At 34.2% G+C, this 27,810-nt stretch overlaps 1 protein-coding gene across 1 annotated transcript in view; it reads left to right on the forward strand.

The window, feature by feature from the left end:
• CSMD1 (CUB and Sushi multiple domains 1) overlaps positions 1-27,810 on the forward strand; it is a 1,184,580-nt gene that overhangs the window by 710,634 nt on the left and 446,136 nt on the right. Inside the window, exon 6 of the mRNA XM_082756691.1 lies at positions 24,430-24,542. Within this exon, the coding sequence (XP_082612817.1) occupies positions 24,430-24,542 (113 nt within the window). The remainder of the gene's footprint in view (positions 1-24,429; positions 24,543-27,810) is intronic.

Below are 27,810 nucleotides of genomic sequence, written 5' to 3' on the forward strand. Positions count from 1 at the left end.
GGGTCCTTCTCATGGGCTACAGTCCTTCAGGACATCACTGTGGCTATCTGCTCCACTGTTGTTTTATTCTATAGCCTGCAGAGGAATCCCTGCTGCAGCACTTTCTCTCCTTCTTTGCCCATAGGGTCCACAAATGTTTCTCACCCTTTTTTACTAACTTCTCACACTGTGCTGTGCAGCAATTTTTGTTCTTTCTCTAATACGTTTCCTGAAGGTGCCACCATCTTAGCTGCCAAGCCCAGCCATGCCCTGTGGTGGGGCCGTTGGAGCTGACTGGAACCAGCTGTGTCAGACATGGGGGCAGCCCCGACTTCTCCTCACAGAAGCCACCCTGTAGCCAACATGTGATCTTTTATTTAAAGGAGGTCAGTAAAAGACTGTTAGACCCACACTGTATTTATTTAATTTGTTTTTTTTTAAGGAAGGTTGGGGTAAAAAGACCTGGCTACTAAGGGTGTCTCTGTGCTTGGGAATCTCTTGGCTTGTGCGTCTTCTCTCTTCCCACCCTCCTCCAGCTCCATTTGCAGGAAAGAGAAGGTATGAAGTTATTTTTTTTTCTACAGAATGACTATGGAAGACTTCTGGTCTAGCAGAGTAGATTTAGGATTTTAGGTGTATCTATGTTTTTAATCACTTTTCACATTGTTGTGTGGTCTTGAACTTCTTTAATCTCATCATTATTTGTATTGATAAAGCTTAAAAGAGAGTTGAAGCATTTCCCACTTAATATTCCTTCTAGATTTGTTACATTAAATACATTTTTATAAATTATTTTTAATGTTTGATTCTATCAAACATGAGCCTTTTAAAAAATGTCTTCTTTCTTTAGAGGACTGCTCAGCAAACTGAAATTACAATGTAGACTCAATCTCAGTTCACTTCATCAAAAGCATAACCACCAGTTAAAAAAAGCTCTTAGTACAATTTCTGCAGTCAGTTGGCCAGTAGGTTGCTATAGATCATCTCACTTTGACCCTGAAAATTTAATTTAATAAACTGTCTGCTACTACTACACAGGAAGCATACGTTACGTTGTGCTCTTTTATGGAAGGATTGCTTTTTCTGAGATGAAAAGTTACTCCAAATGGGAACTACAAGAGCCACATGCTGAGTCAGGAGCCACTCAGAACTAGTTAAGTGGAAGGAGAAAAGAAAAGAAATGAAAAACACTTGATTTTTTTCAGCCCTCTTTTGAGTGTTTCAGCCCTTTCTCTCCTTTTTTTCTTTTTATCATTATCACCTCATTTGGGCTACTCTTCCAAGATGTGTGTTACTTAGTTTTCTTTCTTTACCAGAGGGAAATGAGACTCACAGTCCCCTTCTTTTGGCAGAGTGAAACAGCCTGCAAATTATAGGTTTTGAGTTCTTCTGGTAGACCATTCTCCACTCAGTAACACATTAACTACTTAGACCAATGTTCACTTCAGTAAGGAGAAGACCTAGAGGCTTTTACCTAGAAAATTCAAATTACGCGTATATAAAACACATTCTACTAATTTCAAAATATATTTTATAAATAGCAGTTCTGGACTGTATAAAGAAATGTGTTTCTAATCTCAAAATGGAATTGTCTTTCATTGTCACACGAATTCATAACGTATCTTCAGGAAGCTTTCTCTTTTTAAGTAATTTAATAATCTCTCTTAGTTATTTCCATTTTTGTTGACATGACACTGAGGACTCTTACAGTTGGCCTGTTCACTCATTATAGATAGTTTCTCCTCTAAAACTACTCACTTATATGAGAAACAGTAAAATTCCATTTACCTGATAACTCCAGGTAGACATGACATAATTTTTTTTGTTGTTGTTTTTTCTGGAAGTCTCAGTTTTCTTTAGTGCTTCTATTCTGAACCACAGTTCTGCTTACTTTTCTAATAAACTAAAAATTTGAGAAATCTATATCCAGATATAAAACTACTAATCATAAAATTGCAGTCATTGTAGCACTCAGAAACTACCCATTTAAAGCTTAACAGATGTCTTCGCTTCTCTTTTTTTTCATTGCTAAAGACCAAATCACTGACATTTCATAGAATCATAGAGTGGCTTGGGTTGGAAGGGACCGCAAAGATCATCTAGTTCCAACCCTCCAGCCATGGGCAGGGAAGCCACCCACTAGATCAGTTTTCACATGGTGTCGTCCAACCTAGCCTGAAGAATTTCCATCTAACCTCTAATCTAAATATTCCTTCTTTTAGTTTAAAACCATTCCCCCTTGTCCTGTCACTTATTTATTTCTGTTTGACTGCTTTCAAACCTAGTAACAGCATCATACAAATCTTTGTTTCTTTACTGTCTCCTTTTCATTGAATAACATTTAATTCAGTAAGCACTAGGGAAAGTGTTAAATACTTGACTAAATCTTACACTTTTTTACATTTAAATGGTTATTGCAAAAATGTATTTAACAAATTACAATGAAACTTACCTTGTATGTTTATACTGTATTTGGATATATTCAACTGTTCTTTATTAACATGAATGAATTAGGAAAAATATTTTAGTCACTTAGTTGTTTATCACACATCAGAAAAATCCAGATGCAGTGGTAAATCAACAGAAGACAAAAAATGGTTTGAACTCTGTCATCCCAACTGTTAGTTGCAACATAGAGTGTCTATGTTTTCCTTCGTTTTTATGCATGCTAGTGGATAGCGTGCATGCATTTCCTTTCAATGAGACAATCTAGCTGTAAAGGGAGCTATTCCTTGAATTTTTCATGTGTGGTTGACAAGGTATTTCTCCAGGGTTAGATGTTTAATACAAAGTAATGCTAAGGGAAGTATATTTGCCATTATAGTAAAATGCATTATTTGTAGTACCATTTTCAGGAGAAAATGTATTATATTGCTGCATTTTTAATACAAATGGGAAGAACAAATTCTAGGAATAATTTCTATTACCATAATGGTTTAGCCATTTTGTTAACATATTGTAATTTCAGGTTCCATAAATACAATGTTTTACATTAAGTTTTATTCTGTATATGCAGGGAAAGAAGAATATTATAACCTGATGAAATAAATTACAAATATGACATTGTTGTATTGTTGTTTTGTAAGGGGGCTACATAAGTTTTCATTGTGCTAACCTAGTCTTTTAATTGAATTGTTTTGAAATTGCTACTAAATTCTTTGGATTTTTCTGACGTATTGTATATGTTAACCATAAATGCCTGCCTTTCAAAAGTACTTGTTCACTTTATTCCTTTTTTAAAGCTTTTTAAATGAATGGCGGGCAAATAAGAAAGAAACAAACAATGAATTACATATACAGCTCTGTTCAATCTCTTACAATTCTAAATTTGTAATGTACAGATGAAACAACGTCAAATTGTGAGTGTCAGATAGCCAAAGAGTTTCATTTTATGCAGTTTGGAAACCTGAATATTGTATCAAGCTTATAAGCAGGGTAAAGGGCATGAAATTAAGAACACAATATTGTTTTTGCTAGAAATGTAGAAATGGAAATGAAAATTGTTTCTTGTGTTAGAACATGATTGTTTAGCACTTCTGAAATGATTTCATACACAATGTATAAGAAACTATGAAATATCGGATATTAAATCACAGTATTTTAAAAAATGAGATGTAAGACAACTGGGATTTATGAAGGAGTTTACAATTTCATTCTTGCAGATGGTCATAGTAAAAATCCTAAATCAGATCTAGCACAAGGACTGAAATCCACAGTTTGTTTTCTACAAAACTTGTGTCAGATAAACCACAATCAAAGGTGGTTTCAGGCTTATAAAAGTGTGGGAGGTTTCTGACTGCTTATTTGAGAAAATCCACAGTATTGTCTGTCATGGAACATGTCCTATTTATACAGGGAACCTTCCCCAGCAACAGATTTCTTCATAAACACAATCATCATATTAAAAATGATCTTTAAAAAGTAAAGGAAAAAAATCAAAATAAAATATTTGTTGTCTTAAAATATATGATTTCAAAGTCCATGCGGTGGTTTTAATTTTTGATAGCTGCTTACACTTTCAAATAATTCTAAGAGTAAATGAAGGTATTCACTGAAAAGGGCACATCGTTATTCTGATGATTCAAACAAATGTATTTGTTGTTCATATTACTGAAGATTTTGCTTTACAATAAACATGCCAAAACAGGAAACTCAAGTGAAATCATAATACTGATTTTCCTGAAATGGAAAAACAAACAAACAACAACATCAATAACTACAAGAATATTGAAAATAAACTTTTTTTTTTTAATTCGTTCTTCAAGATAAAATTATTTTAACTGGAGGTGGAAATTGTGGAAATATTATATCATATTATTATCTATAGAAATCATTTAATGGAACTCTTGCCCCTGCTAATAATAATATATGAGTTTCAGACAATTTGCTCACTTGGCTTATTCTTATCACAGGCAGACTGTAAACTTACTGTACTATTTATTAGGTTGTAAAGCTGAGTCAAAAATTTCATGAGAAAAAGATGAAATACTGTTGGAACATATTCCCATCATATCATTTAGAACTTGGGGTTTATGATCAAAATGAAATTACATACATAATAAAATGAAAACAGTACATAAAGTCATGCTTATCTATTAAATCTGCTAGCTCAGGTCACTAATACAACTGCAACCCATGGGTAGGCTAGAAAGATGAAAAGCACCAAACCAGCCTAAAAGAATAATTAAAATGAAGGAGTTGTATAGCGTTGCAGCTAGCTTAAAATGGAAAAGGACTGCCATGTCCTTCTTGCGCTGGGTGCCCCAGAGCTGAACAAAGTAAAAAATATATTAAGTATCTTGAAATGCACCACATGAATTAAATTCTTAGAGCGAAAGCAGATTAGAAAGTAAAAATAGTAAAGAAATGACATTGTACTTAACAACAAGTCAAGGGGTATGTGTGTTAAGCAATGAGATTTTAATATGAAGTTCATACAAAAAGTATGTTAATTTTTTGATTTAGAGGGTCGTACCATAGACCATACTAATGCATTTTTAAAATAGGAATTAAGCACCAGTGTCTTCATTACATAAAATACATTGTCGGACCACTTTGTCATACTTTGGAAGTTTGTTTGTTTTGCTTTTTGTTTCTCTTTCTTTTTAATGTTAATTTGAATGATAGACTAGATCATGGTCATCTGCCTGGGAAATGAGCTGTACAACAAAGTCAAGTCCTGATGAGAAAGCTAAGATTATTTTTTCTTCTGCCAACTTCTCTTTCTATTTAGAAGAGTAAATACTGGCTTCAGAATTACTTGCAGGAACCTTAAGGTTATGTGATCTAGTTCTTCAATGCTTTTACTTGGAGGCAGTTTCTGTTACTTGTACTTCTACAAGTAATCATACTAAAATCAATAGTCCTATTCAGTTTCAGGTAACTTACTTTGGAGCTAGCATGATACAATCCTAAACACTACTCCCATTTGATGCCAGAATTTATTTTTATCAATTGTAAAAAATATTATAAACTGTAAACAGTAAATAAATGAAATAATAAAAATATAAAATTATTTGCACATAGATATATAAAGTTCTATGAAAGAAGCATCTTTAGTATTTGTGGACAGCATATATATATTTTAAGGAAAAAAATCTCTATTTCCTGAACATGTTGTAAAGCAACTGTTATTAGATCCTGCCTGACGACAAATTAGTCTTGCAACACAAAGGCAAATATCTGTCGAGGCTGCTGTGAACGTGGAAGAAAAGGCAGAGGTGTAAAAAAATCTTCTGCATCCTCTGGTGGTTTTGGATACGTTAGTAATTTTCTTATTCTCTTAGCCAGCAAGAGTTGACAAAATCATAACAGATGATCTTAATATAAATGTGTGAGTATTTCTGTTTGACTGACTAGCTACCTAGAAGCTGAACGCTGTCAGTGGTTGACTTGGTATGCTCTGATCCCTGATGATCCCTGATATAGATCTGTAGTAAGAATAAATTCTGCCTAGACTTTATGATGGTTCTACAGAATAGGATTCAAGTTGCAAATTAACCTAAAATTAGGTGTGCATTCATAAGAACCCACATAAACTATGTGTTTTAGTTCTTATTATTATCAATGAAATCTAGAATGGGACTCAAATTCACAAGCATTTGTGGCAGTTGACATGCCTAGGATTATGTAAATTTTACATTAATTGGATTCTATTCTATTTTCCCTGGCTTTGCTGATCCTAAAAATGCACATGTTGCACTTCTGGTATTCCTAGTTTTACAGGTGGTTTATATTACCTTATGAGCTGGATCTCAAAATAAATAGGTGTTGGTAAAATTACAGTTATCCACTAAAATAAACTTACATGCTCATGTTTTAATAGTTTTTGACTATGAAAGAAGTCTCATTCTATACATCTGTCATTTAGGTCTTAATTTGTGTGGTGTCTAAGAGGTCAGGTGAGATGAATATGTCATTAAATATCATGCACTGTTTCCAATCACCCTTTTCATATCTAGTGCCCCATCTCTATATCCTAAAATTTCTCATGCTCATGGAAATATAGTGGATAGCTTAGCTGGCATGCCATGGTGTATATATTTCTGATTATTTAAGAGATAAAGCAAACAGTTTCCATAATGAAAATAATTATTAAAACAAACACAAACAAACAAGGAAACAAAAACAACAAACAGAAAGCACAGAGATAAATTCAAAGATTACTGTGAAAAAGAACTTCATGTGAGGAAATATTAGTCAGACAACCAGCTTCCCAGTCATCTGAGGCAGCTTTGGAATAAAAATAAGCAGATATATATGAAAAAAATGTCTCGCCTCAGCTGCCGTTATCATTCCTTCTCTCAGTTCAGCTGAAGGACTGGAATTATGAATGAGGGAATTTTCTGTCTTCATAATATAAAAATAATTAGCTAGAGACTTAATTACTTATGAGGGATTTCTCTCAGCTTTCATTTTAATTCATTCGAAGGGCAGAATATGTTATCATTTCGAGGATTAATATAACTTTTTTCCAAAATTATTTTCCATATATTATTTATATGTTATTGGTTTGGGAGTTTTTATTGCCATATGTGTGTCTGATAAAAGAGATTCTCCTGAACAGAAGATGCATAACATAGTAGAAGGGCCAGAACTATTTTAAAGACTGTCCCTATCCATCCTTTTCTTCATCAGCTTTCGTCACTGCACTTGTGTGCAGAGAGGATTAGTTATTCAGACCCCATATTCATTGGAAAAAATGCAAAAACCTAACCAGAGCGATCATTAGTCACAATCAAATGCATTTATGTTGCATGGTATATGTTTGTTATGCTTATCTCTATTGTTTTATTGAAAACACTAATGATAAAGAGGGACGGCTTTGTGAGGCCATACACTGAAGAACTATTTAGTAAGGATTGTTCTTTTGAAACTAATCATTAACATTTTGAAAAATCTCAAACCTGTTTTTTTGTTGTTGTTGCTCTTGTTGTTGTTTAAGGTATAGGAGCTGGTCTTCCAATGTTTCAGATTTTTAGTAATGCAAGCAATTTTATGATCTCCACAAATCTTTCAAGAGTTACTAAATCCTCTTGCACAATCTGCAAATATCCAAATCTAACTCCAGTTAGTGAGGAAACTGTGCCATGTGAAAACACAAAGACCAATTGATTGAATTACTTTCTTTTAGATTGATCTGTCAGTAAATACATCACCAAAAAGAATTAAATCTGTTTTATATGAAAAGCACTGTGCACATACATCACCATTCAGCATTCTTCCTTGTCATCTAAAATGGTTGGTTGGTAATAGGTAAGGCACTTTATCATTTCCCTTAGCACCCGGGAAATGGTCCAGTATAAGTTAAATCTCAGTGAATTATTAACACCCATTTAGGATTTGTGAACTTGATAATGATATTTTGTGAGTGTTCATTACCACTGCAATTTAATATTACTACAGAAATTGACTTAAGTGAGTAGTAGCCTGATATCAGCTTTGGGATGTAATTTACAATTGTGAAAGATAACAAATCCACACTTTACTGGTGTGTCAGCAGTGTTTTGTAAAATGTACTTAAAGTAGATAATTAAACTCCATAAGACATCTTGTAGCATTGTAATCTTTCAAAAGCTTTAATCTAATGAACCACAGAAATTATATTCTACCAGAGAATAGTCTTGATCTTACTTAAAATTGAAATATAGTTGTTTCCAGGAAGAAATATCCATAATAAATAGATTCAAGTAATGAGCTAGACAAACTGCTAAACTTGCATTATGTTTAATTGACCTATAGATAATTTATTCAGAAAAGAGCCAGTCAGACTGAAAAAATAATGCTAATCAGACAGCCATGCAGTGCTGAAAAAGTAAATGTTCAGTGAAGATGGTTCTTGTGATAGGATAGCACATTGATGCAGACCTTTTAACTGCAGTGCCAGGCAACTGGAGTTTAGTTGGACAGTATTGTGTAATAATACCTTACTTAAATTTAGGATACTGTCAATGTCTTTAGCAGAAACTTTACTGTGAAGAGAAAATAGTACAAAAATGGAAAGTAAACTACTTCAGCACTTCATTCTGATGCTCTGAAAATTTAACTAAGGGGAAAGAATAAATCTTTCCTCTGCTTTTAGATGACACTTAGGACACACCAAACACCTGTAAAATCCCATTAGTCAAAAGCAGTATCTATGGTTATGCTTACTCTAAGTTGGCTGCTTCATCTCGCAATGTACTGACAAACATACTGAATAAATGATTAAAAATCATGGTTAACTCCTGCTCTAGATATTTGCACATTTTTTTCTAAATAACTTCAGAGATTAGGAGATGTAAGCTTCTCTGAATAACTAGATCTGTTTATAAATTCCTTTCAACTAAAACGTTCACGAAGCTTTTGCTGTCAAACTGTCCTGACTTTCAGTAGATTTCCAGTTTTGACCTGGACATTAAGACTGTAATTATTAAAGTTGGAGCAATAGTTTGCTTTATAAATTGTATAACCTAATTTTGTTTAGGCAGTTAAAACAGCAGATGATTTCTTGTGTATTTGTGGTACTTCCCTTTACAGTCTTTCTCACTGTCAAGATACACAAAGCTATTTCTTGCATAATTTTGTCTACTAAAATAATGTTAATACAGACTTTTAAAAATAAATAAATAAATATTTTTTTTTCAAGCTTGGAAGTCTATTTTGTTGTTATCTCATTTTAGTAGGGTTGGGGTTGTATCTATCTGTCTAAAGCATTAAAAATTGTGGCCTCCCTCAACCAGGAGGTGATTCTCCCTCCCTGCTCTCCAGAGCCCCTGCCTGGAGTGCTGAGTTCAGCCCTGGGGCCCCCAGCAAAAGAAGGACACGGACGTGTTAGAACAAGCCCCAAGGAGGGCCATGAGAATGGTAATGAGGTTGGAGCACCTCTACCATGAGGAAAGGTTGAGGGAGTTGGGTTTGTTCAGCCTGGAGAAGAGAAGGCTCCAGGGAGACCTTATACAGGCCTTCCGGTACGTAAAGGGGACCTACAGGAAAGCAGGAGAAGGAATCTTTGTCAGGGGGTGTAGTGAATACCTTTAAAGGGGGAACGCTTTTAAACTCAAAGAGGCAAGATTTGGATTAGGGATGGATTAGGAAGATTTGTATAGGGAAGAAATTTTTTTACTGTAGATGTGGTGAGTCACTGGAACATGTTTCCCAGAGAAGCTGTGGATGCCCCATCCCTGGAAGTGTTTAAGCCCAGGTTGGATGGGGCTTTGGTATAGTGGTAGACATCCTTTCCAATGGCAGGGGGTTTGGAACTAGATTACATTTAATGTCCCTTCCAACCCAAGACATTCTATGATTTTCCATGGTGCAAAAAAGGCGACATCAAGTAGAACTAGGAAAATGTATCTGTATTCAGTAGTCATTGTTATGTAAAAGGATTGAAAGCTTTTATTTTGGTATGCTAGATTTCAGTGATTTTATTTTCTTGTCATCGTATAATATTTTGAAATATCTCACTAAATTCTGATGAAGTATGACAAATTTATTTCTGACATCCATGGTGAATGGATGTGGCCATTTAGATTTCCTTCAAGATAAGTAAAGCTAGAAGATTTTTAATGAGCAATCTTCAAATTCTTGTTCATTTTTCATCAATGAAACATCGTTTGTTTCTGATATATGAATCACAATTCCTTGCTATTTTCCCTCTATTTGGAGGCCTTTTGTGGTTCTGAAATTGTTAAAAAGATTTTCTGTTAGTAGAAAATAGCCATGTTTTGTAGTGTTTTCAGCACAGAACTCCAGTAATTTAGTGTTATATTCTGCAGCTTCCTATACTTTTAGAATTACTCTTTAATTTCATCATTGCAATTGTCTATTTGTACATGTCTATGTAAATGACATTCACAGGTGTTAACGCCTATGTTAAAGCAATTAGCTGCTAATTGGCTCTCAACAAAAAATAATCTTTTTTGGTTTCCGAAGTCATAATTAATGTCACCAATTTTCAGCAGTAACTATGTTGTGTTCCTGAATATTTTATGAGTGTTTATTTTGTTATAAATTGCTTTTTGTCATATGCTGGCTATCAGTGTTCTTATACCCAAAGGATTCTGAATTATTATTTGTTGTTTTCTTGATTCACTTGTGTAGCTTTTCACATTGTGTCTGCTATTGTAAGGTTCTGGAAACCTAAATCTGTGAGGTTTTATATTATTTTTCTAATGGATTTTAATCTGTTCCTTACCTTCCAATCTATTCTCCCCACTTACAGTTAAAACTTCTCCTGGCATAGCTCCCAAGGTCTATCAGAAATCCTAGTTATGGTCCCAGCCACATCAAGATGCATTCCTCCATGCAGGGCAAATAGAGCTGCAAAGAAAGAACTACATGGTTTTCATCCTTGCCTTTCCTGTCCTGCTGCATTTTTTGCCAATGCTTTCAGGGACCTGAGTGGTGTTTTTTATGTTTGATTGTTTGTTTGGTTGGTGGTGGTTTCGTCTACAATTTTTAAAAGTCACCTTAAACATGTTAGAACTCTTCTTTATTTACCATTTCTCCTCAACAAATCATTTCTATCTGTAACAGATACAGAGAATATTATGACATGAGAAAAAGGCCTTGGGTTGTGCTCAGGAAGGTTTAAGCCATAATCAGGAAGAATTTCGTAACAGAATGAGTGGTTAGACATTGGGGAAGAGAAGACACTAGGGAAGTGGTGGAGTCACTCTCCCTGGAAGTATTTAAGAGATGCGTGGAAGTGGCATTCAGGGATATAGATTAGGGATGGACTTTGTAGTATGTAGTAGACTTGTAGTATGTAGTGGTAGAGATGGACTTGATGATTTCAGGTGTCTTTTTCAACCTAAAGAATTCTGTGATTCTATATACCACTTCCAATTTGATAGCAATTTCTGCTGTAGTAGCAATACCATCTTCAATCCACAAAAGACAGAAATTGCAATTTTGTTGTGAAGTCTTTATCATGGGTCAGGCAGATTTCTCTGGGCCTAAGCTGAACCACAGCCTCATGTGCTGCGGAACTTTGAACTTAGTGATATGGTTTAGTGGAGGACTTGTTGGTGTTAGGTCAGAGGTTGGACTTGATTATCTTGAGATCTCTTCCAACCTAGACAATTCCATGATTCTGTAACAGTGATGTGTGTTAAAAGTGACTTCAGTCTATGAAGGCTGGGGGAAGAGGTGGCAGAAGACATTTTTTCTTTGTAAGCAGTTAAGCAGTTAGGAGCTGTTCTTTCTTCTTTCCATGCTGGTGGGTGGTAGAGCTTTTAACAAGTGAAGGAAAAATTTCCCAAGGAAGGAATAAATGAAAAATAACTGAGAAAGTTCAGGGTAATATTACACCCAATATGTAAAGTAATTAGTTTAACAAGCTAATTAACTTTAATGGACTGTCCCACTATTCCCTTGTCTCCTTTACTGACCTGTTTATTGAAGTTTTCTGAAAACTAACTGCTCTATTTGCAAAGCCGCAAACAATTCAAGGCTACTGCTGTTGGTTAATTTAGAATCTGAACCTGGTTTTATCTGAACCTAGTAATTATAATGAAATGTTAGTGTGTCAGGAAGCAGAGAAGGATACAGAAATTCTCCTAATACATAAATTCAACTAATTTTATGTGCTGCAAAGAAGGAAGGAAGTATGTGAATCTAAAGATATGAAAACAGGAGATTTTTCTTTTTGTGAAGAGGAAGAACAGACAATGAGGGGCAATAGAATATTTAGGCTAACTTTTCAGTAATGATAAAGGAAACAATGGCAGCAGTGTGTGCAATACAGTACGTTTACACACCGCTGAAACTTTTAAGAGTCTATAGGTGTAAACTTAATCAAAGTTTATTGAAATTTCAGAGGAGTCAGGAACTGAATGACTGCTTTGGAAAAATTTGTCTTATAATAGGACACTAGCAATTGGGCAACCCTCCATCTATATGTTATGAAATCTTTTCTTAAGAGTACATATCTAACTGTTTTACAACATATATTTTTTATAATTGTTTGTTGTTGCTGTTGTTATTTTGGGGTGGGGAGGTTAATCGTTTTGTTTTTTCTTAGAATTAGTAAGTTGCATTTGTTATATTAAGGAAGTAACTTGGCTGGGTGTAGCATTTGTGGTGTAGGCAATAATCTTCATGAAGCAGTATGGGCAGCTTCAAAATATATGAAAATTTGATGGAACAATAAATTACTCATCATGTCAGCAATTAAAAATAACAGAGTTGCTATCTAGCTAAGCTATTCGTCTTACTAGCTTAAGTGTTTTGCCTCTTAGCAGTGGAAAAATACCTATGTCACAACGTTTATTGTTGCTAATACTTTCTAGCCAGAAAATATGTGGATGTTAAAAGATAAGAAAAATGTTTCTACTTTCACAAAGAACCCTGAAATATCCACCCAAAAAAAGCTTGGGACCATGTCTGATTCTGGCAAAATTGCTCATCGAATTCCATGCTCACTTAGCACAGACCATGGCTGGTTGAATAAACAAAGAAACAAACAAAAACAACAACAACAGGAATGCATTCAGTTAAATAAAATAAAATAAAATGCATGCTTACTGCTGAAAAACAACATGGAAGCAATTCATGTCCTGGTGGTATTGGTGTTGCAGTTGACACTGAGACAACTTACTGATAGTTGTAATGGTAATTGTAGCATTTGGAAATAAGGAAATTGAGTAAATTCTGTGTCCAAAATTCAAATAAAATATCCTGGCTTCCAGAATATGCATTATTATAAACAGGTATGTGTTTGCACTCTGATAGCAATTTAGCAGGAAAGTTTCTCTCTCCCGACCCCACTTAAGAGAAACGTAATTGAAAATATATTTATTCTGCCAATACATATAGACTACTTGAAATTAATACTATTTTAATCATATCTTGAATCAGATAATATCTCTTTGGAAATCATCTATACTTTTTTTTTCTTTTAATTATTTGGAAATACACCAGACATAGAACTTAGTAGGGGGTGTATCTAAAATAAGAGAATTCATCTGCTGTCAGATATTCTATGACGCTATTTACTGTTTTTTGTTGTTGTTGTTTTTTTTTTTTGTTTGTTTTTGTTTTTTTTTTTAGGGCTTCTTGATTTTGGTATTAAGATGTGTCATTCTAGCATGACCTATTGCTTATTTATTCTTCCGTGACATTTGAGAGATGAACCAACAAATATTACTCTTGCTTAACAAGATATTAAACAGTAAATCCAGAGTCTGTGCAAAAGGTGTTGGTGTTTTCTTTATACAGTAATTCTATTTTACTTATAAAATAGAATTTATAAAGTAATTCTATTTTAAAGTAAAATATGTCAGCTTCATACAGTAGAAAAAAGTAATAAATCAGCATGGGGAAGGTTATTATTATGATTTTTTCTTATTTCAGTTTTCCAGTGTTAGGCTGAAATTTTCTCCAAATAAGATGCAGTTAATATCTTATATCTAACTGTCATTGGTACTCTTTGTTGCACTATACTGCTGATTCAACCTGGAAATCATATTTCATGATGTTATAATTTCAAGGAAATTAGACCTTTTTTTGTGAAACTGAATTAACTAAATGTCAGTTCCTGATTTGGTTGCATAGTTCTTTTCATTATAAAGTTACCATTTTCTGGTAATTATTAAACAGTGTGTGTGGGAGAACATTAAGCTTTTCTGTTTGCTTCTAACTAATATCTTTAATTTCTGTATACAGACAAAATGAAAATAAAAGAAAACAGGCATGTATCGCTAGAAAATTGCGTTTTTCCCTCACAACCTCTGTTTTTCAGGGAAAACTATGTGGTTCCAATGGAAATAAAGTTACTTTTTGACACTTAAAATAGCCTAGTTAGAGACTTCTACTTAATTATATAACTATAAGAACAAAATAATATGGTCAATGTAAGGAAAATGTGTGAAAAATGAAGTCAACTTGACAAGCTTGACAAGATGTACTAAGAATTTAAACATTTGCCTTAGGTCTACATCCTGCCAATTCTAAAATTAGTCTTGAAAAAAATTACACTTGAACATTAATCAAAGTATCAACAAAACCCAGCAAGGTTAATTTTACCACTTCAGAATATCAATGAAATGCATACCATCACTGAAATGAGTAAATATAGTGTTGTTTGTCTAACTCAATGCTTAACATGAGTAGGAGAAAATAGTGATGGAGCTACACAATGCTTCCATCCCAAGGGAAAACTTACTTTTTAGAGATATGAAGAGCACAGTTTGGACATGTGGTTAGGGCTATTCCTACGTGTTGGGTTCACTTGCTTGTCTGTTTTTGAATGTTACCACATGAAGATACCGAGTAAGAAGACTTGTTACTTGTTTAAATATTATCATTGCGTGGCTACCATCATGCTAATCTTTTATACAAGTTATATATTTGCTGATCACACTAAAATTTTGAAATGTAATTGCCCAAATTCTGTAACACTTGAAGATACTAAATGATGTAATTTTCAAAGACGTTAAGAGTCAGCATCTCAGCAACCACATCACATTTTACATTGAACAAAAAAAAATAATATACATATACATATACATATACATATACATATACATATACATATACATATACATATACATATACATATACATATACATATACATATACATATACATATACATATACATATACATATACATATACATATACATATACATATACATATACATATACATATACATATACATATACATATACATATACATATACATATACATATACATATACGGTATTATGGTTAAATATTCTATTTTCATTGTTCTCAAACAGAAACATTTTATAGTCCTTTTTATGAAAAGGAAACTTGCAGTACCAGATAGAGATAATGCTGAAAACCACTGCATGTGGTTGTCCTGTAGACTTCAATGGGATTTCAGTATTGATCAAGGATTTTCAGAATTGAATCCTAAATTGTTAATTATCAGTCCATAAAAACTCAATTGAGTTGTGTGTGTTTTTGTTGTTGTTGTTGTTTTTTCCAAATGCCCTTTTCAGTCAGTCTGGGCTGTTTCTTAACATTCACAAGTTAAACAAAAAGATGCACCTGGAACTACACTGTTATTTGCAGTAGCACTATCATTTCTTGTTTTAATGAGTTCTCTCTATTTCCTTAACTATTATAATAATGGTCTAATAGGAATTTAGTATTTCTATTAGGATGGAGTTACAGATGTGAGTCATTTTTAATGCAGAATAATTTTATACTATTAGTATATTTTATACTATTGTATTTTTGCCATAGAAACATTCATGAACTGAATGGTTCATTTAACGATTACAGTTAAAAACTACTGATGGACCATCAGTAGGTCTTTTTAAATATTTGTGGATTTTATGTCTGTCACATTTTAGCAATGACTTCCACATGTTCTACATGAGAACACTTTCAGAGGTGATATATATGATTGTAAAGAAGTGAAAAATCAGATTTAAAAATAGCTTGACCTTGGCAATATGAGCATTCGTTGTATCATCAAACTACTTCAGACTTTCTTATTATTGCAGACATGCATAAAAATTCAGACAAAATTAAAATTATAACTACTTTGGATGTATTTATTTTTAATACCCAAAAGACGAATGATAACATGGTATGTAACGTTAAAGTATCATGTATAATGTCTTACACACTTCAGTGAACCTGGGGAATCAAAATTGGGGAACCAATAATTGATTTAACTTGAGATTAATATTTTTTCCTATAAGTAATGCAACACTCTCAATCAGTTCTGAATTCGTTGGTTGTCAGTTACACTTTTTTCCCGAAGGTTTTGTCTAAGTCCTCCTCAGATGATAGTCCTTAGAGCAACTTGACATGAAAGGTGGCTTCTCTACAAGGCACTTTTAAATGCAGAAGTGGTAGAAGAGACCTAGTTAATATGAACCAATTTCATGTAACACTGTTGTATCAGTGGTACTGCATTCAGTACAAATTGGATTCATACTGTGGAATATATGTATCAACCTTGATTCAAACTGAGACACTGCTTTCTGGAGAGAATGAACCACATTAGTTATGATCTGGGTTGCTGAATGAAATAGGTATGGGATTGGAATATATACATGCAGAAACGCAGGGATATAGACATTTATGGAGAATACAAATAGTCTCAGTACTCAGAAGACCTTGAAGGATGGGGTAGTGTGTAAAGCAAAAAAATAAGTGATGATGTAATTAAAAAAAGATTGTTTCTTACATTACTGAGTCATGTTTCAAGTGATACTAATCGTGTTCTGTGTTGTAGACCAATCCCATTGAGGATAATGCTTGTTCACAGCTGTCAGTGAGGCTTTTGCATGATGTCTGGTTAGTCAAAGGATTATGTTACTCCTGGAGAAGAGGTATAATGACATTTTTATGTACAATAAATCTAATTTTCATGTAGAAAAGTGGATGTGCATGCACATATTTGTGGCACAAACCTGGCTGACCTGATTTAAGCTAGAGATGTCAGAAGATCACTGAGCACAGCTGGGTTTTGTGGCATTATAATGTCTGTGAGCGTAAGGCAAGCTGCTGCCACCTTTTAGACTGGAAAGGGTTTCTTCTTATGCTGTCAAAATGACTGAAGAAGGTAGAATTTTATAAATACATACACTTAATGTGTATATAATCTTCCCCAGAATAAGTGAAGACTAGGTTGTTCTGGAAATTATTCTAGATTGAAGTTCTTACAATGTAGCAGCTGATGGTCTGACCAATTAATCAGTTATCTCAGTTTCAATATACATTGAAATGGACTATTATTTATAAAATTTCCTTATCCTGGATATTTTATCCTCTATTTTGATTATTATTGTTTACTTTTGTGTACTTTTGGTGAATTCCGTAAATCTGAGACATTTAAATCTTTTTTTTTTTTTTTTTTTTTTTAAATAGATATGTTTTATGAAGTAGTATTATGAAACAGAAATGTAGTTTCATAAAACTTTACAGAGCAAAAGTACATTTTTTCAGAAAATCAGTTAAATTACATACAGTTGTATCCTTGGAAAACTTAAAATGCTATCTATTATTCCCATTCTGGCCAGTCTACAGAAGTTAGTCAATGAGTTATGTTCTTTTATCAGATATTGTTTAACTCTATTGTAAGATAACAGTATTTCATTGATTTATGATCTGAGAGAGCCATAATAAAGGATTGTAAAGAACATAGAGAACCAATAATGAGATTTTTCTTCTTTTGTGTTTTACTGTTGAAGAGAGTATGTCAGATAGATCGATCCTAAACTCATTCTCCATAGAGAAGGCAGAAAGACACAATCTAGAAGAGCTCTAAAACTTATTCTTAAATTTCTCCTTTAGAGATTGTTGTTAAATGTCCACATCCAAGAAAAAGCAGCAACAAAGAAAACTGTTATTAAAGTAATGAAATGAAATAAGTTATACTGAATTTCAAAACATTTTTCAATTCATAGTATTAGTATATTCATTTTAGATTGCTTTGATAATCTTACGGCTGCATCTACAAATGAAAAGACATTGTAGGACTGCATAACTGCAAACTTAATATACCTGTCGATGCCTTTTTCATTGCAACTACCTATGTTAAGAATGTCCTGTTATCTGTCATGAGTTTACATCCTTTAGAGAATTAGAGAATAGACCTTTTCCAGAAAAAAAAAAAAAAAAAAAAAAATTATAATAGGTCCCTAATGCACTTAAAAATTTAAATCCCATTTACACTAGTTATTATTTTATATATTTAAAATACGTTTTTCATAACAATGTGTCTGCACATTTGCATTTTTCTTAGCTGATGTGACTAAGAAGGAACAATTCTGGGAGATTAGTATCTGTATGAAAAATGACAATGAAATTGGCAAATAATAAATATTTCATAAGATTAATGGTTACTGAACGTTGCTTTAGACATCTGCATTTTGCAATCTATCATGTTAGATATTAATCCTTTATTACGAACTGATAGTAAATGAAAATAAATTTTAAAAAATAAAAAATAATTTCTCAACTTATTTTTTAAATGAGTAATTTCTAAATGTTATTGATGAAATTCAAATTTCTCATTTATGGACTTCATTATAATGATTTTTTTAAGGGATTAGTATGAACAAAAACAACAAAAATATATGTATATATACAGTTTTCAGAATATTAACAAAAATGCCCATATGAGTAATGGCAATAAAAACACTGTAGCTGCAATGCTCCTAAGGAGAATACTATGTGCTATGAGAACTAAATTTTATCATTGCACGTGTTAATAATTACAATCAACAAGATAATTTTTTAAGGCTAAATTTTTATCAACAAAGTGCTCAATTGCTGTATATCAGGCGCAACAAAAAAGCGCACAATTTAGTTTTATTTGTTCAATTGTGAGCTTGTTTTAAATTTTCATTTCCCTTCAGAACAGCTGCCATATTAACTTTAAGACCCCACACATATCTTCCCTGAATCTGGACATAAGAATTCCTTGCAAACGTATGGTAGAGTGGCTTACAATATTTAAGGCCTTAGTTGGATATCACTGCATTGAACAATAAAATCTAATTGATTTCTGTGTCCTAGAACTTAATGTTCCACTTTAGGTGGACAATGAAAGCCATATATCAGCAAAAACCTAGATGTGTAAGGAATTATTGTTCCTTTATTCACCAGCTTGAGTGCAGTAATAAAATTCCAGAGGAGGCATATTGTATCCAGAGTGCCATGGAATATTGATATTCAAATATCAGAACAGTAATGAAGAAAAATATTTGCTAGTACTGTTGAATCAATAAGCTGAGGTGTTCTTAATAAAACTGCTTTCCAAATGCCACTTACAAAAAATAAATAAATAAATAAAAATTACAAATCTTGCAAAAAAGACTGGAGATTTTGGGCACAAAATAATTAGAATAACTGGAGAGAGACTGAGGCAGCTTTCTTCAGAGAATAAAATTATGAGTTTTGGCATGTCACATGATATAAATTATAATAACATTTATATGCCTTGGATGATGTTAACTGTTAATATTTAACTGTTGATATTGATATTCTAGCTCTCATTTCTAAGGTGAGACTAATGTGGAACTAGTGCGGAAGTCTAAAATACTTCATGCAATGTGTGCTCCCAAAATACCTGTTCCTCTCCCTTGACTGTACAGGGAGCTTAGCCCAGGTTCAGACTACTGAACAGTTGAAATTAGATAAGATGAAGCCCATGTTTTTCTTCTTATTTCACCAGGCCAAAGGGCTTCTGAGCATGTATGTAAACTTCTGCCCAGGTAACATGATTTTTTTTTTTCTTGGAAGGCATTGATCTGAGTCAATTCTGGGACAAAGTATCAAATTTTTGCTTAACATTTCCTATTTAAGGAACCTGAATAAGGCTTTGTCACTTAAAACTTTATTTAACGGAATATATAATACAAAACAACCTTATATTAAATCATAATAATTTAGTTTTATTTAGGTCAGCCATTAGCATTTTTAATGTAACAATTAGTAAGTGCCCTGAGAAGGGAAAGAAAGGAATGAATAACATTTTACCAGACTTTGAAAATGCTCCATAATAATGCATTTTGAAAAATCCATGAAGTTATCACAAAGTTATCACTTCTCACTTTTCTCTTATTAATCATTCCACACGAAACATATCTGAATTGTTGTCCAGGCAATGCTTCAAGTTATAATGCAATCAAGTTAGTTATGGTCTTAATGAATGTAACAACTTCACGTGGACTCAATGTGACAAACAGCATATATTAAACCATAGATTGCTGTTTGGCTGAACACAAAATGGGGAAAATACATAAAATAGACAGAAGGAAAAGTGTAAATGAGTTGACAAAATAAACTCCCAAATCCACAGATTTATTTTTTTTAATTCTTTCCCACATTTTCAATTTTAGGGAGGTAAAGTGTTAACAGTTTTCTAAGATAAGAATAAAATATCATTTGGATATAGTGAAAAAAATGTCAAGAACCCTTTAAATAGAAGTTTCTTTTTTTTTTTTTTTGTTCAGACAAAACCATTAATTAGTTTCTTTTCTTATCAAACCAAAACCAAAATTGTTCTTCCTCTCAATTAAGTGTAAAATACTGTAGCTATACCCGAATTTGAGTTAAATATGATTTCATAAATACTTTTAGCTGAATTTTTAGCTGGAGAAAATAAATATTTTAGTGACAAACCCATTAGTACTCACTGTAATAAAACCCAGCACTATCTCGTGAAAGTGGAATAGAGACTTCAAAGAACATTCTGCTTCTGTATGTGGCACACAGCTCGTAAGGAAAACATAACTCCTTCAAGATTATATGAAAATGGAATGCATTATGTGTATTAACAGTATATTAGTGTCTGAGAGGAAATTACAGAATAATAATAAAAATGAAAGCATCAAGTGAAATAATAAAACATGAAGTTGTTTATTTACTCCTTACACTGCTCAACAGTAAGAAAGTCTCTGCTATTTGTGATCCTATTCCAGCCAAACTAGCTTCAGGTTTACAAGGAGAGTAGCTGACACAGTTTAATTATTTCTCATTATTTCTTGTGAGATGGAGTGTTTATCAGCTGAGGAGTAGTATCACACTAATATAACTGTAAAACTTCAAACCTGGCCAAGTAGGTTTTTATGGTGCTGCAATAAGCAGCATGCACAGGAGTCCTCTGAAATATCTGCCTTGTTCTGGGGAGCACTGTGCAAAAATCTTGTATTTAGAAATGAAAGGGCTGAGGTTCCCTGTACAATTTTCATTCTGAAGCTTCAGATAAATGCATTGCTATACAAATTTATTTGAAAAAAAAATACTTTTTTTTTTTTTTTCCCCCTGTGGGTTGGCTCTTTAACAGGTCACTCAGTGAATGAACAGCAATTTTATGTTTCCTTTAATCTGCACTCCATGTGGACTCAAATACTGTTTAACACACAGCATTCAAGCCTGTCACTTGTCAAAGTGACAACCAATTTTAACCCCTCTGAAGTTAGAAGCTAAGGAACTAGCTGACATTAGTAATTGTGATGAAAACATTTTCAGCACATGCTTAAATAACATATTTTTCATATACATATGAAAAAACTTGATTTATGTAATTCAGATTAGATATTACTTCTTCTATACCATTATAGTCTTTAAGTGTTTGACCACCCTCACACTATAGAATTTTTTCCTAATTTTTTGTTGAATTTATTGTTATTTCTGAATTTGTCTACTGCAATGAAGAGATTTTGAACACTTTACAGGAAAAAATAAAAATAAAAATGTTATGCATAGTTTATAAGCTTGCTTCCCAAAATATCCTTATAATTAAATTAGCCACTAAGTCATATTTCACTCTCTCATTGTCTTCAGTTAAAAGACAAGCAGCATTTCCAGTAAATGTATTCCTGTCTAGTACACTATCACAGAAATCACACAGCTAAATTAAAACTTTATTTAATAGGTTACTTCAAATACTGTCTGTTTCATGTTCATATTGCCATTATCTTACTTAGTTACAAATCATCGTATTATCCTATTTAGCTGTAAATTATAGGGTTCACATAGATCTGAAAATATGTGTATATTGTGTGCCTGGAAAATAACTGTTTATTATAAATGTGGCTAATGAAAGATGTACTTTGAATTCACTTTTAGAAGGAGGTGTTTTTACTTTTTTATTTATGTACAATTTAGTTCATACAAGAATTTAATATTAGAATCATAGAATCATAGAATATCCTGAGTTGGAAGGGACCCTTAAGGATCATCAAGTCCAACTCTTGACACCGCACAGGTCTACCCAAAAGTTCAGACCATGTGCCTAAGTTCACAGTCCAATCTTTTCTTAAATTCAGACAGGCTCGGTGCAGTGACCACTTCCCTGGGGAGCCTGTTCCAGTGTGCAACCACCCTCTCTGTGAAGAACCCCCTCCTGACGTCCAGCCTAAATTTCCCCTGCCTCAGCTTAACCCCGTTCCCGCGGGTCCTGTCACTAGTGTTAATGGAGAAAAGGTCTCCTGCCTCTTGACAACCCCTTGCGAGGAAGTTGTAGACTGTGATGAGGTCTCCCCTCAGCCTCCTCTTCTCCAGGCTGAACAGGCCCAGTGACGTCAGCCGTTCCTCGTACGTCTTCCCCTCAAGGCCTTTCACCATCTTCGTAGCCCTCCTCTGGACACTCTCCAACAGTTTCATGTCCTTTTTATACTGTGGTGCCCAGAACTGCACACAGTACTCGAGGTGAGGCCGCACCAGCGCAGAGTAGAGCGGGACAATCACCTCCCTTGACCTACTAGCGATGCCGTGCTTGATGCACCCCAGGATACGATTGGCCCTCCTGGCTGCCAGGGCACACTGCTGGCTCATATTCAACTTGCTGTCTATCACGACCCCCAGATCCCTCTCTTCTAGGCTGCTCTCCAGCGTCTCATCGCCCAGTCTGTACATGCAGCCAGGGTTTCCCCGTCCCAGGTGCAGGACCCGGCACTTGCTCTTATTGAACTTCATGCGGTTGGTGATCGCCCAGCTCTCCAACCTGTCCAGATCCCTCTGCAAGGCCTTTACGCCCTCATTTGAGTCCACAACTCCTCCAAGTTTGGTGTCATCAGCAAACTTGCTCAAAATACCCTCTATTCCTACATCCAGATCGTTTATAAAAATATTGAAAAGTACCGGCCCTAAAATGGAGCCTTGAGGGACCCCACTGGTGACCGCCCGCCAGCCTGACACAGCCCCATTTACCGTAACCCTTTGGGCCCTGCCCGTTAGCCAATTGCTCACCCATCGTATGATGTTTTTATTTAGCTGTATGGTGGACATTTTGTCCAGTAGGATCCTATGGGAAACCGTGTCAAAAGCCTTGCTGAAGTCCAAAAAAATCACATCAGCTGGTTTCCCTTGGTCCACCATACGGGTGATCTTATCATAAAAGGAAATCAGGTTAGTTAGGCAGGACCTACCCTTCACAAACCCATGCTGGCTGGGACCAATGACTGCTTTGTCCCCCAGGTGCGCCTCAATAAGTCCGAGAACCAACTTCTCCATGATTTTACCAGGCACTGACGTGAGACTGACAGGCCTGTAATTGCTAGGGTCTTCTTTCTGAAGAAACAGCCAAGAGTTCCATGTACTTTAAAATCTGGAGTTCTGGATATGCCAGATAGAATGCTATTACACGTGTATTTCATTTAAAACAGAACAAAACAGAACAACAACAAAAAAACACAAGCAAAAATAAACAACAACGAAAAACAGCCGGTAAACTAAGATGTGAAAATGAACTATCAGTATTTTGGGAACTCTGAGGTACCCAAAAGTGCTCTGAGGTACTTGAACCAGTTTTTATTAACAAATGGTGTGGTGCAATGATAGACTACACTATGACAAAATCTGGTGCAAGGGCCTGTTGCCTATATTAGACAATTTTTTGGTATGCACTCCTTCTTTACTGATAGCTAATGCAACGTAGTTGCCTTACATTTAGTTATGTTGATTTATTACTATTATTATTATTATTATTATTATTTAATTAAATATGGGTAGACATGAATACACACAAAACAGTTAGGCAGGATATTTATGTAGCAATAAATTACCATCCAAGCTTAACATTATCTTGTGCCCATAACTCTTATTGATCCTTTCTTAACTCCTTATATTTGGTTTACTGTGAGGTATCTGACACAGCAGGGGTTCAGATGATCATGTTTTGTCATAATTTGATTATTGTTTGCTGAATTAGTTGATAGTTTGCATACACAAACAAGCACAAACACACACTAAAAATATTACGTTTCTATTTTAATTCACGTCAAAGTAGTTTGGAGATACAAAATGGCTAGCTATAATGAAACAAACAAACTCCCATGTTTTATAGATATTAAGCTAGTAATAATTGAGATTAGATGACAGTGAATCACTGTTGACAAATATACATTGTAAACAATACAACAATATATTTTGGCTTTTTTTTTTTTTTTTTAATGTCTTCAAGGAAGTCTAAACATGAGTTTTTGCAACCATGACAAATCTTTTTTTTTTTTTTTTTTTTTTTTTTTTTCCAGGCTGACTGGTATGAATCTACCTTCTCCTGTTATCAGCAGTAAGAACTGGTTACGGCTCCATTTTACATCTGACAGCAACCACCGAAGAAAGGGTTTTAATGCTCAGTTCCAAGGTAGGAAATGTAAAAAAAAAAAAAAAAAAAAAAAAAATGCATCAGAAAAAAGTCCTTTACTTTTAAGCATGGCTAACGAGGCAGTGGTAGAAATTTGTGTTTATATATCAGGGATAGTTAAAGAGCTGACTCATTACTACAGCTCTTAAATTGGGTAGCTGTTACCATTGTGTGATCAGGTACTTCTAGGGATTTATTTTTGAAAAAAGTATTTGTGCTTCACATTGCTGTTTGCTTTAAGTATGTGTTTGCTTGCTTACTTTTTATATAGTAAATTGCTTTGCATTCAGTCTGGTCTTTGCTTTAAAAACATGCCTGGAATGCAACTTGCAGAAAGTCAGTTCCACACAAAGGCATGCCTCTACCTAAATGTTGTCTTCCTTCATTACTCAAAGTGAAACTCTTATCCAGAAGCTACATTCATCATTTGGAAATTTAGCTCCGTCCTAGCAAAGCACAAATCATATTTCAGGCTTCTGCATAAAATTAAATGCACAATTTTAAAGGAAGACAAGACGATGTCAATGTTGTTGTCAGTTTCTGCTTATGTTCACCTAGATATTCATTAAAATGCAATTTTTTGAATGGAATCTTTATTGATTTTTGTAGTTCATAAATTGTCATTCAAGATTAGAAACACTGTAGTTAGATTGAAAACAGAAGAGCTCTATAAGTCAGAAATATAATCAGATTCTTAATTTATCTGTACTTTTAAATTCTGTGCTTCCATAAACTGTTTTAAACATTTTGCCCCCACACACCATTATGAGGTACATCCAGAAAGGCAGGACCTGTATCACATTTTAGAAAATGACAAATGCACTGCAACAACCATGTGTTTTTGGTGACTGTATAACAAATGCATGTAATACAGATAAAAACATTTAACATACATAGTTCTTTTTTCTCTAAAAAGAATGTCACAATTCTAGGGATTTCATTATTTTTTTTTTAATTTCGTTGTTTTCTCGACCAAACACAAGTATGTATTCTGTGATCGTTTGCACTTATAACTTACTTTTACAAAGTATTAAGGATGTACATGTTATGCCACTATTGGTGACTATGAATTTAAATGTACTGCTTACTTTACTCTCTGTCTTAAACCTAATAAATGGAGAGCGCGAAAAAAATGTGACTCATCCTTCTGGAAATCTAAGAATCGGCAGAATAACAAAGGAAAGCTTGGGATAGAGTAACCAATTCTGAAAACTACTTTTTTGTTATTTTTCAATATATCTTGTTTTTTTCTAAATACTCACTAGAAAACTAAAGCTGTTGGTAAACACCTAGGGAGATTTTTTTTCCCCACATGTATATCTGTACATTAGATATTTTACTTGAGTGTAATGGTAAACTTGACTGAACCACCACATAACTGTTATTTACCTTAGTATTGTAAAGATTCTTTAGAAATTTTTGTATTTTGAGAAATGGTTTTGTAATGCTGAATTTAATGACTTTTATGGTATAAAAAGCATGTAAAAACAAATTATAAACTTAATGGACTCTAGTTACACACTGGTGAAAGCCAGAAATGTACTGGTTTAACTTAGTTTTAGGTGACTGAAAGACTGATTGAAATAGATTAAATTGCCATTTTTTTGTTCTATTTCGGACTGTCTTTACAAGTGAGAGATTTAATCTTGGGACTCTTGCTTCGTCTTTCTTCTGAAGAGTATCAATCCTCAAAATAATTGAAAATGAAATAGTAACTATAGTTAGTTACTCTTTTGAGACTCTAAATTCAGCTCTAGCTTAAAACAAGTCATTGCACTCCTACAGAGCTAAAATTGCTTTATTCATTGGAGTTCATCAGATCTACCTTAACATAATACATCCCAAATAATACTGGAAAATAATAAGATACAGCTAACACCATTGTTATTTTATTGTCAGAAGGCATCTGGATATGGTCCAGGATAGCCTGCTCTGGGAGGTCCTGCCTGAGCAGGGGGTTGGACCAGGTGACCTCCCGAGGTCCCTTCCAACCGCAACCATTCTGTGATTCTGTGACTTATATCTAGTCATAAGATTGCATGAGTTACCAAAAACAAATGAACAAACAAACAAAACCCACAGAAGAACCCCTGAAAGTTTAAGTGAATACTGTTGAACAAGGGTCTGCTGACTCCAGCAGCTCTGCAGAGGTGAGGATGCTGCAGCTTCATTCCCCAAGATCCAGCCAGAAACTGGAATAATACTTTGCAGTACCCCTAGCAAGCACAAGCACACAGAGCTCACATAAGCACCCACAACATACATCTGGACACATACATTAACACAGATAGACATTCTCAGAACTCATATGACTACAGACAGCATCAACGGCCTCATTCTGTTTCTCCTCTCTGGTACAGAGATGTGTTAGAAGGAAATAAATGCATGTACAGTGTGCACCCCTGCAATAACTGGGCTTAGACACCCAGCCTGCCCAGTAGCTACCCCTGGATTCCAGTCTCCTCAGTTGCTGACACCTGGGCATATGAAACCCATGAGGCTGCAGCCTCACTCCAGGTGCTGGTACTCAGACCTACCTGTGAGCGCGCACACACAAACACACACAAAAGCCCAGGTCCCATAGTCTTACCAGAACTTCTAGTCCCTCCAGTGGCCACCTGCAGGTGACTCACCCTCAGAGACACACACCCCCTGAGGGCTCCCAATGTCACCTGGTCACTGGCTTGTCTAGCTGGGTCTTCAGGACCTACACGTTCACTTGCACACATGCCCTTGCTGCTGGTGTAATGTATTCAATATACATATTTGAATACATTAACTAAATATAGTTGAAAATGCTTGGTAAGCTGAATGTATAAATAAAACTACATAGTATAAAAGGTCTAACTAGTGGGTCTTCAAACTTTGCCTTGAACCATATTTATGGTCTTATATTCCATCAGGTCAGGGTAGTTTTTAAAATTAACAGGTATATGGGCAAGGTGTTGTTTTGTTTTGTTTGCTTTGTCTTGTTTTTCTTGTGGTACTTTGTTTTGAATTTCAATCTTTTGATGTCGATCATTAAAAAAGTTATGCCTCAATTTCCTAGTAAACCTCTTTGTTTGTTTGTTTGTTTTGTTTTGTTTTGTTTTGTTTTTGATACTAGTCAAAAGGAGTCCCCAAATGCCCTGTGAAAGCTGACAACCACCAGAACAAATTTTCAGAACAAATGCACCAGAACAATGCAACAACATGCTTTACCATGTCAGCTTCATATCAGTAACCTTTGTCTCATGGATTTAACACTCCCAGCAGATATAATTGTACT

The sequence above is a fragment of the Aythya marila genome, assembly GCF_965140915.1.
Source record: "Aythya marila genome assembly, chromosome: 3".
Taxonomy (NCBI): domain Eukaryota; kingdom Metazoa; phylum Chordata; class Aves; order Anseriformes; family Anatidae; genus Aythya; species Aythya marila.